Source organism: Delphinus delphis, chromosome 17 (assembly GCF_949987515.2).
Source record: "Delphinus delphis chromosome 17, mDelDel1.2, whole genome shotgun sequence".
Lineage (NCBI taxonomy): Eukaryota > Metazoa > Chordata > Mammalia > Artiodactyla > Delphinidae > Delphinus > Delphinus delphis.
The window spans coordinates 18,267,156-18,287,214 of record NC_082699.1 but is presented as its reverse complement, the minus strand read 5'-3'; the positions used below and the strand labels follow the sequence as shown (position 1 = coordinate 18,287,214).

Below are 20,059 nucleotides of genomic sequence, written 5' to 3'. Positions count from 1 at the left end.
TTTCTCTCTGTAGTAAAGCCATTCACCTGGACACCAAGTTAGCAACCTTGGGGTTAGCTTTTATGTTTCTCTCCTTCTTACCTATGTATTTATTCCACCAATATTTGTTGAGGACAGCCTCTGGGCCAGGCTTTATGTTAAGAGCTGGAAAAACAGATGTGGAGGCTGCCCTCGTGTTTCAAAGTTCTGACACTTTTTTCCTTAACGTGTCCTTCGGCTCTTCCTTTTCTTACCGCCATTCCCCTCACTAGACTTAGCTTACCCTGGCTGGGATTAGTGAAGCAATTTCTCGTCTGAGAGCCCAACCTTTGGTCTTTTCTCCTCACTTCCTCTGGACACACAGAATGTTCTAGAAATACTTGTTCATGGGTGATTTTTTTTTTAATTTTTAATTGTAAAATAGACATAACAAAATTTGCCATCCTAAACCATTTTTAAGTGTACAGTTCCGTCGTGTTAAGTGCATTCACATAGTTGTGCAGCCAGTCTCCAGAACTTTTTCATCTTGCAGAACTAAAACTCTATATCCATTAAATAACAACTCTCTGTTCTCCCTCCTCCCAGCCTCTGACAACCACCCTTCTACTTTCTGACTCTAGGAATTTGACTGTTCTAGGTTCCTCCTGTGAATGGAATCATACAATGTTTGTCCTTTTGTGACAGGCTTACTTCACTTAGCATAAGGTTCGTCTATGATGTAGCACGCATCAGAATTTCCTTCCTTTTCAAGGCTCAATAACATTCCATGTATGTTTATGCCACATTTTGTTTATCCATTCTTTCATTGATGGATGCTTGGGTTGTTTCTGCTTTGGGGCTATTGTGAATAATGCCACTATGAACATGATGGTACAGATATCTCTCTGAGACCCTGCTTTCAATTTTAGGGGGTATATACCTAGGGGTTGAATTGGTGGATCATATGGTAATTCTGTTTTTAATTTTGCGGGGATCACCATACTGTTTTCTACAGCAGCTGTACCATTTTGCATCCCCACCAGCAGTGCACAAGGTTTACAAGTTGTCCACATCCTTGCCAACACTTATTACTTTCTGGGTGGTTTCTTTTTTTTCTAACATCTTTATTTGAGCATAATTTCTTTACAATGGTGCGTTAGCTTCTGCTGTACAACAAAGTGAATCAGCTATACATATATCCCCATATCTCCTCCCTCTTGCGTCTCCCTCCCACCCTCCCTATCCCACCCTTCTAGGTGGTCACAAAGCGCTGAGCTGATCTCCCTGTGCTATGCGGCTGCTTCTCTGGGTGCTTTTTTTCATGGTAGCCATCCTAGTGGGTGTGAGGTAGCATCTCATTATGGTTTTGATTTGTATTTCCCTTATGGTTAGTGATGTTGAACACCTTTTCATGTGCTTATTGGCCATTTATATCTCCTTTGTAGAAATGTCTATTCAGGTTCTTTGCCTTTTTTTTTTTTTTTTTTTTTTTTGCGGTTATGCGGACCTCTCACTGTTGTGGCCTCTCTCGTTGTGGAGCACAGGCTCTGGACGCGCAGGCCCAGCGGCCATGGCTTACGGGCCCAGCCACTCTGCGGCATGTGGGATCTTCCTGGACCCAGGCACGAACCCGTGTCCCCAGCATCAGCAGGCGGACTCTCAACCACTGCGCCACCCGGGAAGCCCCCTTTGCCTATTTTTTAATTGTTGTTGTTCTTCTTATTAAGTTGTAAGAGTTCTTTATATAATCTGAATACTAACCCATTATCAGATATATGATCAGCAAATATTTTCTCCCATAAAATGAAATTTTAGTCTTATTTAGTGGTAATGTTTTTGACCTGTAGAATAACCCTCATTAAAAGGACTTTTCTCTAAAAATTATTTCAAGAATAAAACATCCCTTAAATTTGTTTTTACATCAGGTTTTTCTAAATACGTAAATTATATGGCAAGGTAAATTTTAGATAAGTTTTATAAAACTCAGGATAAAGTAGAAGATAGCCAATTATTTGGCCTATTCCAGCCGAGGATTAGAAATGTGCCTTTGACCCGGCCTATCCAGAGAATATAGCCTTTAAGCTTATTAAGTTTGATAAAATGTTAGGGAATAAAGCCTGTAAAGTACTTAAGAATGAGGACTTATTTTCCAAGCTTGAAAATGTTCTGAATATAGAAAAAAATTCTGTAAAGGAAGCTGCATAGTAGGCTCTGATGTCCCCAAGTTATCACGTATGTCCCTAAGCATTCACACACTATGAGGGGCTGAAGTTCAGAAAACTTAGTATAACAAGTAATTTTTTTCAATATCCTGCCAGTCTCCAAAAAGGATTTTCAGGGCATTATAAGTCACATACATAGTAGCATCTCTGACCAGGGAATGTTAAAGCCATGTCTTTAGAGAAGATAACCATGCACATACGATTGAGGATAATTATACTCCAGGTATCCCGGTAGCTGTAACAAAAAGAGAAACAATAGATAACGTAGTTCTTATTGTGCAAGGAAGCACGCCAGTATATCATCATAGACCAGATTTTTCCTGACACTAAACTTTGAGGAATGTATTGCCCACATCTTTATGAACATGACAGTGATACACATAATGGACAGCATTTCACATTCTTCTCATGAATCTTGGTTCATATCCTATCTTGGATATCATGGTTCGTCCTCCTATCTCCCCTTGAAAAAAGGCCAAGGGCATGGTATGAATTATGATTCTAAGAAGGCATCTCTAAGATTGCTAAAGTAATGTGGTTTAACTTCTGATCTCATAGACAAGAATCATCTGTGACTAGACTGGCCTCAGCCTGGTCTCTGGCTACCCACACTTTCAAAGCCTGTGTCGTCATACCTCTGCAAGAGTTTGGGCCCTTGAAAGGTCAAATACCAGATTTCAGTAGGGATACCATGCCCCTAAATTTACATTTTATATCTAAATAACTTGATAATGCTTTTAGAAAAGGAAGCAATGGACCACCCTGGCAAAAAAAGACAACTATTTGCTGAAGCTGTAACTTGTTTTTAACCAGGACCTAAGAACACAGTCTTGAAGTTATTATTCCAGGTCCTGTCTTTTACAAAACAAAAAAGCAACGTAGGAAGAAAATTAACATTCAAGAACTAATAAACGTAAAGATTGGACCCACAAGAAGTAGTCTTCCTAAACCACATTTACTGAGCTTTAGCTGAATCACTGTCCATTGCAGATTAAAATCATCTTCAGCTGTGCCAATGAATAGGTATGTGTGTGAGAGATGGACAGTTGGAAGTCCGGAGAAGCAGCTAAGGGGGCCGTTTGTGCCTTAGCAGGAGGAGTGTATGCTGAGTCTCGTGGGGTTGGTCTGACCAGAGAAGCAAGCAGATCGATAGTGAGAGACCAGTTTCTTTCCGGTACAGGAACTCAGACATTATGCCTTTGCTTTTTAGCTGAGAGCTGTGGAGACACCTAGTTCTTGTTCATATCGAGAGTATTCCTTGCTTAACAGACTGATTTCTTCTTTAAAAGGGCTCCCACTGTATACACAAGATGATTGGTTTTTGCCAGTCTAGGTCTCTCATAAGTGAATAATGTCACAGTCCAAAAGGAAGGCTAACTAAGGTCATTTTTGGGCATTTTCTTGCACATGATGCCGTAACCCAGGAAAGGATTTTGGTTAGTGTCAGGCAATTTCAAGAAAACCAGAACGGAAATAGAATGGCAGGCTGCAAGGACAGAAGCAGGGAGATCAGTTCAGCCTTTGCAGGAACCCGGTGAGATGTGACCTGGGCAGGAGCGGTGATGAGAAGGAGACACGCGGGGTCGGGTGTGTATTTTGAAGGTCCTGCCGGCTGCCTTGCTGACCGTGGATGTGGTGTGTGAGAGCAAGGGAGGCAACCAGGATGACTCACAGGATCTGGGCTTGAGCAACTGGACGAATGGGGTTGCCGTTCACTGATGTTTGGAGTCTTACGTACAATTGCTCTCTTTTTGTTTTTTTTTTGCCTGCATTGAGTCTTCATTGCTGCGTGCAGGCTTCCTCTAGTTGCGGCGAGCGGGGCCTACTCTTCGTTGTGGTGCGCGGGCTTCTCATTTCTGTGGCTTCTCTTGTTGCGGAGCACAGGCTCTAGGTGCGTGGGCTTCAGTAGTTGTGGCACGCAGGCTCTGTAATTGTGGCTCGCGGGCTCAGTAGTTGTGGTTCTCGGGCTCAGTAGTTTTGGCTCGTGGGTTCTAGAGCGCAGGCTCAATAGTTGTGGCACATGGGCTTAGTTGCTCCGCGGTATGTGGGATCTTCCTGGACCAGGGCTCAAACCCATGTCCCCTGCATTGGCAGGCGGATTCTTAACCACTGCACCACCCGGGAAGTCCAATTGCTCGTTTTTAAATGTTGCTAAGAATTTTCTTTACATATATGGGTATCAAAGCAAATCACATGTACAGCTCCTGAACCAACTAGATGACAGCCTCTGCCATCAAATTTTCAGAGTCAGGTCAGGAAACTTAACTTTGACTTAGTAAGTAACACATTTTAGAAGACATCAAAAATCAGCGTATTTTTTGAAGCAGTTTTTTGTTGGGAAGAAAATATGTAAGAAGTAGAAATAGAAAAGTATAAGTATTGTATACAGTTTTACCTTTAGCAAAATCCTTGTCCATTCTAGATGAAAATCTTTATCAGCTATGTCAGTGAACAGGTATATAAAAGATTGAAAGAAGTTGGGACAGACGTCTAAGGGACTTGCATCTACCTTACTAGTAGTAGGCCTATGTGCTGGGCGTGTGCAGTGTATTGTTTATATGCTTCTTTTTTTTAAAAGCACTGTTATGTTTAAGAAAAACTGGGAAAGCCAGACCATTTTGTTCTGAGTAAGGTGACTTGAGAGTTCGTGAAACACCATTTTAGTCACTAAAGAAAAAAGAAACTCAGATTCTCATCAAATTACTGATCGGAAAGAAACAAGTTGTAGTTAAGTTCTTAAGTACAGGTGATGCCTGCCATTCAGAAATTCCACATTGGGCTTCCCTGGTGGTGCAGTGGTTAAGAATCTGCCTGCCAATGCAGGGGACACGGGTTCGAGCCCTGGTCCGGGAAGATCCCACATGCCGCGGAGCAACTAAGCCCGTGTGCCACAAGTACAGAGCCTGTGCTCTAGAGCCCACGAGCCATAACTACTGAACCCGCGTGCCACAACTACTGAAGCCCACGCACCTAGAGCCCGTGCTCTGCAATAAGAGAAGTCACTGCCCACGCACCTCAACGAAGAGTAGCCCCCGCTTGCTGCAACTAGAGAAAGCCCATGCACAGCAACGAAGACCCAACGCAGCCAAAAATAAATAAATTAAATAAATTAAAAAAAAAAAGAAATTCCACATTTACTGTTTCAGCTGTTGCCGAGTGACCTTTGCAGGGCTGATGTCCAGGAGGGGGTCACCTACCTGCTGTACCAGCTTAGCCAGTTGCCCAGGCCTCTCTGTATCTCTTTACCCCAAAATAGTAACTCTCTACAAAATTTTGGTTTATTTGTAATAGGAACCTAAAAGAAAGTCTACCACTGATGCCTAACTGAAAGATGTTGCTTTTCACTTACTTTTTTCTGCCTTTTATGTGAGAAAGTATAGAAGATGATAATGGTATTTGGAGATTCCTGAGGGTCTGAAGATTTATGGATGTCAGCAGTCTTTGGAACAAATGAAAGGCTTCTTGGGCACGCAGGCATGCTCCTTGTTGGCATGTATGTTTTCCATGTGACCAGCTACATGTAGCAGCCAGGCATCCACTTGGAGTTTTTTCCACTGGTCTCCCCAGAATGACTAGCCCAAACCTCCCTCCCCCTAAGCCATGAACAATGGCACGTCTTACCCGTTGGGTGAGTAACGGGGTCGTGTGTTGCTCCAGAACTGAGCCTGGGATTGGAGCACATGAATAACGTGGACCAGGGTCAAGCCCAGATTTTTCCCTGGGCAAAATCAAGATGTTTTAATGGGCTGGCCGCACAACACTTTTTTTTTTTTTTTGGCTGTACGCGGGCCTCTCACTGTCGTGGCCTCTCCCGTTGCGGAGCACAGGCTCCGGACGCGCAGGCTCAGCAGCCATGGCTCACGGGCCCAGCTGCTCCGCGGCATGTGGGATCTTCCCGGACCGGGGCACAAACCCGCGTCCCCTGCATCGGCAGGCGGACTCCCAACCACTGCGCCACCAGGGAAGCCCTGCACAACACTTTTGATGACAGCAAACTCAGATGGCTTCCTGTTCTCTTCTACTTCTTGTTATCAGGTCCAGGGCTACCAAAATCTCCTGAGCAGATACCTAGTTTCAGGCTTGAATGTGGTTTTGACCATCGTGCCAGCCATGCGGGAGCACTGACATGGGGAGGGGTGCTAGATGGAAAAGTCCCCCCTCCTCGTCTGGTCTTACAGGAAAGAACAAGGAAAAAAGTAAAGGGTTAAGGCTTCACTGATGCTGTGCTTCCAAAATATATTTGCAGAAAGGTTCATCTCCATTTGTCTGTTCTCCAGTTTAGCGCGTTGTCAAAGTGGTGGAAGTACTACTGCCATTTTATTCCACTCCGTGGTGGTGGGTTGTGATTGTTTCGGAATAAATGGTGCTTGAGTTTTGTAAGTTTATCATCGAAGGGCTATCAGGTTTTATTATAGGGTAGGATAACTGTACTCTTGTGGCTTCATTAATTATGGTACCTAGACATAATTAGGCTCTAGCTAAGAATAGCAGATAAAATGGAAAATAATTCTGGGAAAAAAAAGAGCTGAGGTTCTGAGAAACTGAAAGGACGTAAGAGAGGGCAGCCTCTGAGTCTCAGCACAACACGTGGGACTAAAGTGTCATCAGTGATGGCTCCCTTGCAGGGGTTACCACAGCCGGGTTTTTTAGGAATATGTTCTTATACCCTTGATTTTTTTTTTTTTTTTTTTTTTTTTTTTTTTTTTTTTTTTTTTGCTGTACGCGGGCCTCTCACTGCTGTGGCGTCTCCCGCTGCGGAGCACAGGCTCCAGACGCGCAGGCTCAGCGGCCATGGCTCACGGGCCCAGCCGCTCCGCGGCATGTGGGATCTTCCCGGACCGGGGCACGAACCCGTGTCCCCTGCATCGGCAGGCGGACTCTCAACCACTGCACCACCAGGGAAGCCCGTATCCCCTTGATTTTGCCTCTGTACTCCCTGCCCTGTAGACAGAGATCATCTAAAACATCCTCAACATCCTCCAAGATTCGTAAGTGACCATTTTGATGATCAGAATTTGATTCATTCATTTTTAATAGACTTTATTTTTTTAGAGCGGTTTTAAGTTTACAGAAAAATTGAGGAGAAAGTACAGTGTCCATATACATCCTTTGCCCACACCCAGTTAATCCTTGTTATTAACATCTTGCATTAGTGGGTACATTTGGTACAACTGATGAACCAATGTGAAACGTTAGTATTAACTATAAAGTCCATACTTGACAGTAGGGTTCACTCTTTGTGTTGTACAGTTCAGTGGGTTTTGACAAAAGCATGATGTCATGTATCCCCCAGTAGAGGATTATCCAGCATAGTTTCACACCCCTAAATATCCCTTTAGATCTACCTGTTCATCCCTCACCCACTTTCACCTTGAACCCTTGGCAATCACTGGTCTTTTTACTGTCTCTGTGGTTTTGTCAATCCATTTATTTTTAAGGTTCCGAAGGACATTCCTTTATTTATAAAGTGGGCCCTCAGTAAATACTATGTGCCAGGCATTGTTCTGTGCCTTGGGAGTATAGTAGAGAACCAAAAATTAAAAATTAAAAAATGCCCAAAATAAAAAATCTCCCTTACACTTATATTCTAGTACATCAGTCCTCCAGGCTCAGCTGGGTCCTAAGTAGGAGTGAAATAGGATCTCCCCCAGTTAGCCCCACAGTCTCAGGTCAGACCCCTTTTTCCCCGTCTTTTCTGCCTGCGGTCTAGTTCCAGGAATCCCGTCTGCCGGCCTCCTCCAGGTGCCGCCTGGGTTTTCTCTCCTAAGACCAGCTAGGGCATGATGCCATTTCCCAACTTCCTCTCCTGCTGTCTCTGAAAGGCCTGCAGGCACACCTCTTTTAGACTCCCCTTAAGCTTTTACCACTAGTTATCTATAGCCCTGCCTAGCGCTAATAAAAGAAAATAGTTCACAAAATTATAAGAAGCAGGTGCCCATGAAAATTGTCTAAATACTAGCTTGGATAAGATCTCCTCCTTTGGAAGAGGATGACCCAAAGTCTCAGCCTCCAAATGTCCTCTTCCTGGGCAGGCAGACATCAGTCCCTCTGCCTTGCCGTAAGGAGCCCCATTCTTATCCCTGCTGCCCTCTCCCTAGCCCTTGTCCTCTAGAAAGATAAGCGGTTTCAGTGGGTGAGGACGGGCCGGGGAGAAGGTGGAAGACAGAAGGAGATCCCTTTCCTCTTTCCCGCTCCACCTCTCCGCCTGCTTTCGGTTTCACACAAGAAACATGCTTAAAGAACAACTAGATGGACTCCTTGGAAGCCTCCTGAGCACATTCTTCCCGCAGACCACTGGGCCTGCTCCTGCAGGCTGCGGGGAGCCCGTGGTGTGCGTCTGTTCCCAACTACACATTCAGCAGAGTCGCGCTGCTAGTGTGACTTGGCGACGTTGGGAGCGTGGCCACCACGGAAATCAGTCAGTGCTACAAATCAGTTTTACTGTTTTTTCCCCCAGAGAGCTACTTTACCAGCACACCACTGGGCAGATCTTTCTTAATCAAATCCTTGTATTGATTCTACCATAGACATTAAATCCATGAGCCCTGTATTAATTCACATGCTCTAATTCTACTCTCCATGGTCGGGGGGCGGGGAGGGGGAACGCCAACCAAAGTCAACGGGGGCTTTCATCCTCTAAGTCTTGAACACCAGGCTTTGCCTTAAGCTGCGCAGAACTTGTTATACTTTCATACAACTGGTTATACTTCCATTAACCTTGAAAGAAAGATGGAGGCAATTCACAGGTGATTTCATCTGCTTGATTTTCATTGATGTCTCACAACAGTATGATGTCTCACAACTTTCTGTTGCAGATGTGGGGCGAGGATCACGGTTAGCATTTCTTTCCAGGCCCTGCCTGCCCCGTAGACCGTTTGCCCGTCCTGTGTAATTAACTAGGTGCCGCCCCTGCTGACGCGCCCTTTGTGCTCCTGTAGGACCGCGCACGCAAGAGCCAAAGCTGACGCCGCCGACCAGGCTGCTCTGGCCGCCCGCCAGGAGTGTGACATCGCGAGAGCTGTGGCCAGAGAGCTGTCACCTGACTTCTACCAGCCAGGTAGGACAGGTGACCTGTGATGGGAGGGGTAGGAGCATTGCCTCTGGTTTCCTTTTTTCCTTCTTTTCCTTTTAATCCAAAGGTCTGTGCCCCATGAATTTCAGCAATACTACAAAACAAGTGGGAGCTTAGAGTAACACGTGCCTGGAGCCTGGGTGTTAGCGCTGGAGATCTGGCTTCTTCCCCGGTGCCTCTGCCCACCCCCCAGCAACAGACTTTGAGCTGATAGCAGTAAACAAGACAGGAATCTAAAAGAGAAGTAGTTAAGAAATTGTGTTAGTGTGTTGGGGACCATCTCAGGTGCTAAAACAGATACCTCAAAATCAGAAGCACCTGGAACCGTCACATTAGCAATAAGAGAAGAGCCAGTAAGTACTGCGGCTTTTTTTTTTTTTTAATACACCTCAAAGGAATTTGGTTAGGACGTAAAGAAATATACCACTTAAAGACAGATGAATCTGCACAGATTAAGAGGAGAAAATCATTCCAGATCATCTGGCTCTGATATTATAGAATAGCAGTAAACAAATATTTACAGTGGGTTTCAATAGTTAACCTCACTTCTTAGTGGTCTCCTAGTAGACTGCTTGCATCCCTTTAATATACTGGTGTTAACAAAATGGCAGTCGCCACCTTTTTATATATGTTTCTCCATTGTTTTAGAAACAGCATCTTCCTGTTGATTTGCAGGATTAACAGATTTCTGGGCAAGAGAGACTAAAAGAAATGTTCTAAGTTTCGAAATTTATATTGTCTTGGTAAAGAGTTTTTTCATATTGGTTTCTGTTAATCAAGCTGGATAAGTAGCACCCTGCACAACACACGTGTCCAATACCTGTTTGGTTCCAGTGAAGGTGACATAATATTGGAACCCACAGGGCATTAGTGTGACTACATGAACAAGGTAAGTCACAGTGAATAGAAGACCAAGTGTCCCTGTATTCTAAAAGCTAGGAACGGGGCTATAATAAAGGATGGGAGAATGAGAAAGAAATGACAGGATTTTTCTTTTTTTTTTTTTTTCTGCAAAGAATGAAGACAGTAAAAGGCCATGTTAACAAGACTCAGTTTTTAGGAGGAGAGCTTAGGGAAGGGCCCAGTCCGGTTGCTGAGTTGATTGAGTTACCACAGAGCGACTTCTGTACTAGTTCAGCTCCAGGGGAGGTGGCCAGTGATAATGGGTCTCTTTTGTGTGCATCCTTTCTAAACCTCTGGGTGGGATTTAAATCATTGAATAATATGTACGTGTATTTTATTAGGAAAGGGAAATTTTCCATTTTTTGCAGTAGGAATAAACACTCTTCTGGAAACTCACACACGTTAGCAGCTACCTGTCCTAGGGTGTGAGAGCTGGGGAGGGGATTCAGCCACCCAGGAGGGATCATCTTTTTCCTTCCCAGCAGTGAAGCTTTTGGGAGCAGCTCAGCAGTCAGGAGACGGTGCAGGTTCACATAGCAGCCCTGGGCTCGAGCTGCTTTGGAAGCAAACAAACTTGCTGTTGTCTGCAGATGGTCATTTCTTGATTCTGTTGTTAATTCTGTTGGGGAATAGGGTCGCTGTAGCTTGCTATTAGGTGTTAACAAGAGGTAAATGATACGGGAGGTCATCTCAGTTTTCCAGGCTAAATGGTTTTAAAAGCTTTTTATGATGTGAAAGCATTTGAGGGGGGAAAACATATTGTGGGAAAATGTAATTCCACCCTTTCTTAGCTAAAACAGCTTCATATAAGCAAGCTGTCAGTAATGAATATATCACAGCGGCACGAGATGACAAGGGGTCTGTTTGAGACAGGAGCTAAGGGCAGCGGCTGCAATCCCCTTTGACCCGCAGCCAACACTTCCTTCGACAACTGTATAGAAAGCCTTTTCTGTACTGAGTATTATTGATCTTCTCACGGGAGCATAACTCATGCTTTCCACTCTGCATTTACAGGGTGATCAGATCAGATAGACATTTCTGAAAGGGCTTTCAAGTACTTTCTCTGAGTCAGGCTGCTTGTTTAATTTACATATCACAGATACAAATGTTCCCTTTGTTTGGAATGGATGTGTCTTATATAGAAGTTGTTAACTCTGGGGAAAGAAGGATGTCTGTCATAGCTTATATTTCGAACACTTTCATAGTAAGTTACCTCTTTTCAGGAGCTGGCGGTATTTTCAGATATTTCCCATCTTAGTTCAGTCTTCTACTTTTAGTTCAAAACTGTATTATTCTATAGTTTAGTTTAAAACTACAGAAAAAACGTAGCCATGTAGAATGGCTTTATCACTCAAAGGGCCAAGTCGTAACATAAGACAAAGCGTACCAATGGATGTGTATGAATGTGTATGTCCATGATCGCATAGTACCCAGGAACCTAAATTGCCATGAGTATGAGTGACACAGTGAGTTGTCCCCCAGGAACTTAGAAATGAGGTTGCCCTCCGGGCGTTAAAGTGAGCCCATGAGACTGCACAGAAGTGTATAAAGTGATCGTAAGTGACAGCACGGCTGTAGCATAGCAAGATTTCCTTGTAACCTGATTGAGTGTATTGAAACCTCTAAAGACTCGGTCACCCCCCAAAGTAGTATAGAAGAAAGAGTCACAGAGGCAAAACTAGGCAGTGCCCATCCAAATGCTGTCTAGAGGAGAGCAAACCCATGGCCCAAAACCTTGGAGTACCACAGTTGCATTGGCAAGGGCGTTTCTGCGATAGGGAGGGATGTAGGGAGCCGTTGCCAGCTGTGTGTGGCCTTCCTGGCGAGATCATCCGAGTGAAGAAATGGGTGCATCAGGTTAGCTCAGCATGATGCCATTAGCTACTTGATTCATCTCATGCCTCCGTCTTGATTCCACATCCACCACTAACCTTCTGATTTTCGTTGAGCTTCTCGTGGAGGTCTGCCAACAGGGAGAGCACGCACTGGTGGTAATCAGTGCAGGTCTCAGGCCTCCGTGACATTTACCTTGCTCATTGTGAACTGACGAATTGGTCTTCTGGTGTCAACCATCAGTCTTGTGAGCTTTGGTGATGTGAGTCTGCCCCAGGGGATGGCTCTACTTCAAAGTGCTGATGAAATCAGGTTTTTAAGCCCGGAAAGCTGAGGTGAGACTTTGGAGGATCACTGAGCAGGTAGTGGGGAGTTGGACATGGTGGAGAATGATTGGGAAACTCTATGTATGGCTCATTTCCCCACTGTTTCAATTTCCTTTCCATCAAGGTGCTTATTTTGGTTTTAATTTCCAGTGATGTTTGTCCGTTGTGGGGGTCACTGGTCATGGGTTAAAAAAGAGAATGTGGCAAATGTATTACGTAGGGCCCTCTTGCCAGGTGGCCTAGGCAGCACCCTCAACGAGCTTTGTCTTTCTGTGTTTAAGTGTGTGTATTAGTCAGCTTGGGCTGCTAAAACAAAGTACCATGGACGGGGTGGCTTACACAATAGACATTTATTTTTCGTGGTTCTGGAGGCTGGAAGTCCAAGATCAGGGTGCCAGCATGGCTGGGTCCTGGTGATGCCCACCTTCCTGGCTCACAGATGGCCTTTCCCCAGTGCATGCACCTGGAGAGAGAGAACTCTGGTGTCTCTTCCTCTTTTCATAAGAGCATTAAGCCCATCGTGAGAGTCTCACCCTCGTGAACTAATCTATCTCCCAAAGGCCACACCTCCAATAACATCACATTGGGGGTTAGGGCTTCAACATATGAATTTGTGAGGGGCAGGGAGACAAACAGGGTGTAACACACACACACACACACACACACACACACACACACACACACACACACAGCGTGTTGATTACTTAAAGTGAAGTCTTTTAGTCTAGATTATTTTGAGACAGTGATAACTAAGCTCTGGTATGGATTGGAAGTCTTAAGAATTGTCCGTGCCTATCATTAATATGTAATACTTTTGGTTAAGAAGAAAGAAGCATCCTGGAATAGATGCCTTCTAAACTCACTTTCCAGACCCAAAATTCTGAATAAATTTTTTTCATAGAAAAAGGAAAACTGAATAATCCACTAGTTGACGTGAAATTAATAATTCATGGGTTTGCTGGTTATTCTTACCACTTAGGCATTCCAGTGTATCCCGTTCCACACACGTGTGTATTGAAAGCCCACCATGTGCAAGGGGCCCTGGGCTGGGTGTCCCACGGATTGCGGACAACAGGGCTGTGGCTGTGTTCTCAGAAGTTGCGGTATTGTTACCGATGGGACTCTAAAGTCCTGTGGGAATGTAGCATTCTTTCCACATGGAATATAAAAGGGATCCTGCTATCGGTTATATAATTTTTTAAAAAATCTTTCAGTCTGGTCTTCTTTTACTGATTGGCAGTCTCCGCAGAAAAATCCTGCTATCTATTTAATGACTTCTGATGTTGCTACAAAGCATTTGGCATCAGCACTGCCCTGGTAGACATTTGTTTGGAGGAGTCTCCGTGGTGCTTCCTCTGCCCACAGCCGTTTCCCTGAGGCTCACCTATGAAGAACTAGCTGAACGCCCTGCTGTTTCCATCCGCCGTTCATGCCAGCTGTGACGTGTAACCTTTCTGTGTGTGGGCATGACACGTGCTCAGTGTTGTTGTTTCGTGTTGTGTGGCATGTCAGTGAGCAGGTGACCCGTCTCTGACATCGTCCCAATACTAAATCCCCAGGGGAGAAAAAAAATCCCTTAGGATTTAGAAATACTGTCTGTAAAAACAGACAAAAATGCTGACTGCGACAGCTATCAACACTTCTCATAATTTCCCTCCTCGGTGATATTCTGACTAGTCTTTTTAATGAACTGCTGCATCTCATCAACTTTATGCTGCTTGGCATTGCAACACTGACGCACATTACTACACAGACAAGTAGTAGTCACACCGTGTGCCTTCCAAGAAACTTGTCCAGGAAAAACTTTTGCCCTCTGCGTTATACTAAATATCTTGTTTTAAAAGCACTTAATCTTACTCTGTAAAATCTAAGTGTGTATCCTCAGGTAGCTGGCCAGTCCCCAGTTGACTACGCCATGCTGGAACCACTTCCAGCTGGATGCAGGTAAGGGAGGCTGGAGGTGGGTCTACTGCTAGTCAACATACTTTTTGCCACACTTTAATTTTTTTTTTAATTAATTTTTTTTTTGAGTCAGAAGTCTTTATTTCAAGGTCTCGCCCAGGTGCTTTTTTTTCATTTATTTAAATTTTTATTTTATATTGGAGTATAGTTGATTAACAATATTAGTTTCAGGTGTACAGCAGAGTGATTCAGTTATACATATACACGGATCTATTCTTTTTCAGATTCTTTACCCATTTAGGTTATTACAGAATACTGAGGGGAGTTCCTTGTGCTATACAGTAGGTTCTTGTTGGTTATCTATTTTATTTTATTTATTTTAATTTTTTTTTTTTTTTTATTATTTATCTTTGGCTGCTTTGGGTCTTCGTTGCTGTGCGCAGGCTTTCTCTCGTTGTGGTGAGCGGGGGCTACTCTTTGTTGCGGTGCACAGGCATCTCATTGCAGTGGCTTCTCTTGTTGCGGAGCACAGGCTCTAGGCATGCAGGCTTCAGTAGTTGCAGCACGCGAGCTCAGTAGTTGCAGCACTCGGGTCCTGGAGCACACGGGCTTCAGTAGTTGTGGCGTGTGGGCTCTAGAGCGAAGGCTCAGTAGTAGAGCGCATGGGCTTAGTTGCTCTGCATCATGTGGGATCTTCCTGGACCAGGGATTGAACCCATGTCCCCTGCATTGGCAGGTGGATTCTTGACCACTGCACCACCAGGGAAGTCCCTGGTTTTCTGTTTTAAATATAGCAGTGTTTACATGTCAATCCCAAATTTGCCATGCTTTTAAATGCCAATACTGGGTACATGAGAGTTACCTGGAGCATTTGTTAAACATCAAGATTTCTAGGCTTCGATTCATACTTATTAAATTCTCTGGGAATCGCACCCCAGGTACCTCTGATGGGCAGCAAATGTGGATTGACTGCTTTGGAGTGCCTTTATTCCCTTATCCAGCCAATTTTTAACGCATAGTAAAGCTGGGGGGGATTTTTTCATCTGAAAGGTGGTGCTGGTAAATTCTTTGAGCTCAACAGGTTTTGAATATCATCAGAAGCCCTGTAAATAAAACTGAGTTGAATACGCCTGAAAACCACGTCTTAGGAGATAGGGCACAAGAAATGCCTTTCCTAAGACATTTAAGACAGGAAAACTGTGCAAAGGAGCAATGCATGAGATTTCTAAAGATCTAAAGGAGTGGTTAGACCAGTATTTGAGAGTTCATAAACATAATAAATACATTCAATGGAATCCAAAATAAAGCTTCGTAAGTCGGTTACTACAAAATCCTCCAGTGGCCAAATCATTCTCTGCTTGGCCTATTAATGATAGCATAAATTAAGAGGTAGGCAGAGTTCTACTTACTCTTTACAAAGAGCATTTGAAACTGTGCTTTGTCTTCAGGTATTTGTAAGTCTTTGTTCTTTTTCCAGATAACTAAAGCATATCACTTTTTAAAAAATTATTTTTCTTGGACCCGCTCTTACTGAATTGCCTGAGTTTCCTCCCAAATAAACGATCTCTTGTCGCTGTTAGCGTTTCAGCAGAGTCTCATCCCTCGCTGGCAGCTGGCGCTTGCTGGGATCTGTCAGAGCAGCTCCCATTTCAGCTTCTCGTCTGCTTTCTGCAGTAAACGCAGGTGAGACCAGTGGTTACCCAGATAAATCCTGAACTTGTAAGCGTCACTGTTAGGGTCTCACCTTTTCAAAATGGAGCACATAGGCTTTGTGACAGCTTTATTTCTCGTGGTTCAGTGACTGTATTCTCCTTCCAACATCAAGAGTGCATAACTAGTCATGTTTGCCAGAGATTATTTTTTCCCGTTCTTTTCTGTTGTGTGTATTTAAACATTAGCTTTTAATATGACTTAATCTCGAGAGAGAAGGATTTGCAAAATTAACTTTTGCACTGACCCCTTAGACTGAAGACATTAAAAGTACTTCGTAATTTGTGTTTCAGAGTTAGGCGGCTTAAATGAAAAATGATTGGCTCCAAGAGCCTTGACTATTAATTACCTTTGCACGGAACACTTACTACCATGCCTAGATGGGTATTTCAGTAATGCTCTAAAATTGGATAACAGAGAAGCACAAATGAAACCAAGTTCTGATGAAATCTGGGGTAGAGGGGTGGGAGGAAAATATGTAAATGGTACACTGCAGAGGAGGGGTTTCTCCATGAAAGGCCAGTATAAATGTTCTTCATGGGTTTTTGAAAGTAGGGGCAAGCCTGTTGATGAAGAATGTCGCTTTCTGGTGCTGCCGATGCTTCTTCCTCTTGGTGGTATGTCCCAGTCACAACACCAAGGAAGAATCCAGAAACAAAGCACCTTTTGAATAATTGCAGTTGCCTCTTTTTCTTCACTCAAGTGAGATACATCTCTGTGCCAAGAAATCATACTGCCGTTTTTAATGGAGGATGTAAAAGAAAATTGCCAACTTTTTTAAAGGGGGTACTTAACCAAGTTTAGGAAAGGAAATCGCAGTTGTTGGCGGTGTTGACCTGTTTGGGAAATTTGAACCCTGTTTGGCTTTGTCTTCTGGAGGATGGAATATGAGATAATGCTCTTATGCTTTTGGCCCTGAGTACAAGCTATAAATGTGGGTCCTTGGGGATTCTCATTTCTGGGCTTAGTGTATTCCATGTTGCATTATATTTTATCTTAAGGATACACAGGAGCTGTGTGACTTTGGGTTTTTCAGCTGCTACAGCTGTTTCCGTATCAGTGAAATCGGAATATTGCCTGCTTCCTAAGATTTTGCTGAGGCTTTTACATTTTGGAAAGTGCCTTGTATAATAAATGGTAGTCTCACAACATGGGAAGAGCAATTACAAGTCGGTAGTAATGTAATTTTTTTGTTTACCTTTTTGAAATTTTTTATTTTTACACAATTTTCTTTCTTTTTTTTTTTTTTTTTGCGGTACGCGAGCCTCTCACTGCTGTGGCCTCTCCCGTTGCGGAGCACAGGCTCCAGACGCGCAGGCTCAGCGGCCATGGCTCACGGGCCCAGCTGCTCCGCGGCATGTGGGATCTTTCCGGACCGGGGCACGAACCCGCGTCCCCTGCATCGGCAGGCAGACTCTCAACCACTGCGCCACCAGGGAAGCCCTATTTTTACACAATTTTTAAAGGTTATTTTCTATTTACAGTTATTACAAGATATTGGCTATACCCCCGTTGTTGTACAATACATCCTTGAGCCTATCCTACACCCAGTAGTTCTTCTACTCCCCCACCTTATAGTGCCCCTCCCTCCCTCCCTCCCCCCCCCCCCCACTGGTACCCAGTAGTTTGTTCTCTGTATATCTGTGAGTCTGCTGCTTTTCTGTTATATTTCCCAGTTGGTTGTATCTTTTAGATTCCATAAGTGACACCATACAGTATTTGTTTTTCTCTGACTTATTTCACTTAGCATAATGCCCTCCAAGTCCGTCCATGTTGCTGCACATGGGAAACTTTCGTTCTCTTTTATGTCTGAGTAGTATTCCACGTGTGTGTATATAAAACCTCTTCTTTATCCATTCATCTGTTGGTGGAGGCAGTATGTACTTTTAACAATTTTAAGGATAATTGTTCTTCAGCCCCTCTGGGCTGAGAGGTGGGAGTAGAGACAGGAAGGGAAGCGAACAGATGCAGTGCTCTGGAGTTGACAAGAGCTGGTCAGCTCCTGTAAGCAAGTTGGTGGGTGATTTCTTCCTTGGGTACTCCAGAGATGACATTGTCAGCTCCTGCCCCTTTGCGGAGAAGAGGGCCAGCTGGACTGTGTGACCTTGACTTGCTGTGATGAAAAATGGCTGATGGGTGAAGTGGTGGCCAAAGGATGCACAGGACCCGGTTACTGGGGAGGGGCTGAGGGGCAAAGTGCCTAGAAAGAAGGGCACTGCCTTGGAGCATGTCTCTGAGGGCCCCAGAAAGGCCCTTCTCTGGACCACTGGCCTCCTTAAATAAGCGCTCACTGCCAGTACCATCTTGTGATGCACATTCTCCTTACATCCCCACTCCCCCCAACATCTACCCATAAAATAACAATGGCACCAGGGTCCCTTTTTTTAAGTGAAATTTTCTTCTATTTATGAAAATAACATATGATTGTTACACAATTCTAAAGTACTCAGAAAAAGAAAAAAAAAATCCTGAGACTACAGAGCCAAAGACAACTGCCTTGTCTTGACTTTGATGCCTGCAGAAACGCTGCTGATGCAAACCCAGGCTGTGAAGGGACTCCGAGTAAGTCATCTTATAAAGTGTAACCTAAAGCTCAGAAGTTGTTCCTAACTAGGCAGTTTAAATGCTCCTTTGATGAAGGGTCATTAAAACTATGTTATCTGCATGTTCTCCACCGACAGTATAGATACTTTATTAAACATTAATATACTTGTGTTCTAATATATTACATATTAAACATACGAGTCAGTTTATTTCTGTATATGAGTGTATACTCTGTATTTTAGTTATACCATGTAAATTGGAACGTTCAGATTAATTATGGTGCTGTCTCCAGTGCTCTGTCCATATGAATTCTGCCTCTGTATTCTACCAGCAGCGAAAAGCAGGACTGTTTCACTTTTGCGGCTATCACAGTAGTGTACATAATGGTATATATTAACTTAAAAACTTTTAATCAGGAAATAATCTTTTCTCCCAGGGAATGAAACGTCCTTATGCTTAGTCAAAGCCTCATAAATATGTTTAAAACAAAAAGAGAAAAGGCTAAGCTGATTTAGCAAAATAATATATGAGTAGAGCCATGAGGAACAAGCCTTTATGCCTTATTATTTTTTATCGCCTTCCCTCGTGTTGTCCCCTTTCTCCCCAGGTCCAGATTATGTCAAACAGAGATTTCAGGAAGGTGTAGATGCTAAAGAAAATCCAGAAGAAAAGGTCCCGGAAAAGCCACCTACACCAAAGGAATCTCCTCATTTTTATCGCAAAGGCACGACACCCCCAGCGTCTCCCGAGGCAAGTCCCAAACAAGGCGGCTCTCCCTCCCCAAAGCCCGTGAAGAAGCAGAATCCCAGCTCAGGGGCCAGACTCAACCAAGACAAAAGGAGTGCAGCCGAGGAACAGGTGACGGCCACCGTCAATAAGCCCTTGACCTCCAAGGCTCCCACGAAGGAGGTGGGAGCGGCTGTGCCCCACTCCAGGTACTCTGGCCGTCACCACGTCCCTAACCCTAGTAACGGGGAGCTGCACTCTCAGTATCACGGCTACTACGTGAAACTGAACGCCCCCCAGTACCCCCCGGAGGACGTGGAAGAAGAGGAAGGGCCAAGCCCGTCTTCCTCGGCGCTGGTGCACAAGCCATCGCCCAACAGGTGGAGTCCCCCTAAATCTGTGACAAAACCAGTTGCCAAAGAAAGCAAAGCTGAGCCAAAAGCTAAGAAGTCTGAACTTGCTATACCAAAGAACCCAGCAAGCAACGATTCGTGCCCTGCTTTGGAAAAAGAAGCCAATTCGGTAAGTCGTGCGAGACGTGTTTTTCTCTCACTTCTGCTCCTTTTGGTTCTTTCGGGTGGCAGCGTGGGGCATCTGCACCTTGATGATGACGATTTGCACCTACGCTTAGCAAAAGTCCCTGGGAGCACCGGGCTGTGCAGAGTAGAGCCTAGCCCTGGTAGCTTGAGCCACAGTGGGCTCTCGGGCAGAAATTCCTCTGTGCTCACTCGGCCAACCCTCAGGCTTCATGCAGGTAGGCTGACGTGACTAGCTTGTTGCAGCTCCACTTTTACAAGCCTTTACTGCACTTCTTGGTGAGCTTCATGGTAGCTGTTGAATTCCCTGGCGGTCCAGTGGTTAGG

At 44.3% G+C, this 20,059-nt stretch overlaps 1 protein-coding gene across 2 annotated transcripts in view; it reads left to right on the top strand.

Annotated features, from left to right (window-relative positions):
- JPH1 (junctophilin 1) overlaps positions 1 to 20,059 on the top strand; it is a 77,741-nt gene that overhangs the window by 50,532 nt on the left and 7,150 nt on the right. For both annotated transcript variants that reach the window (XM_059994786.1, XM_059994787.1), the window contains exons 3-4: positions 9,119 to 9,237; positions 19,078 to 19,718. In XM_059994786.1, coding sequence (XP_059850769.1) covers positions 9,119 to 9,237; positions 19,078 to 19,718 — 760 coding nt within the window. The remainder of the gene's footprint in view (positions 1 to 9,118; positions 9,238 to 19,077; positions 19,719 to 20,059) is intronic.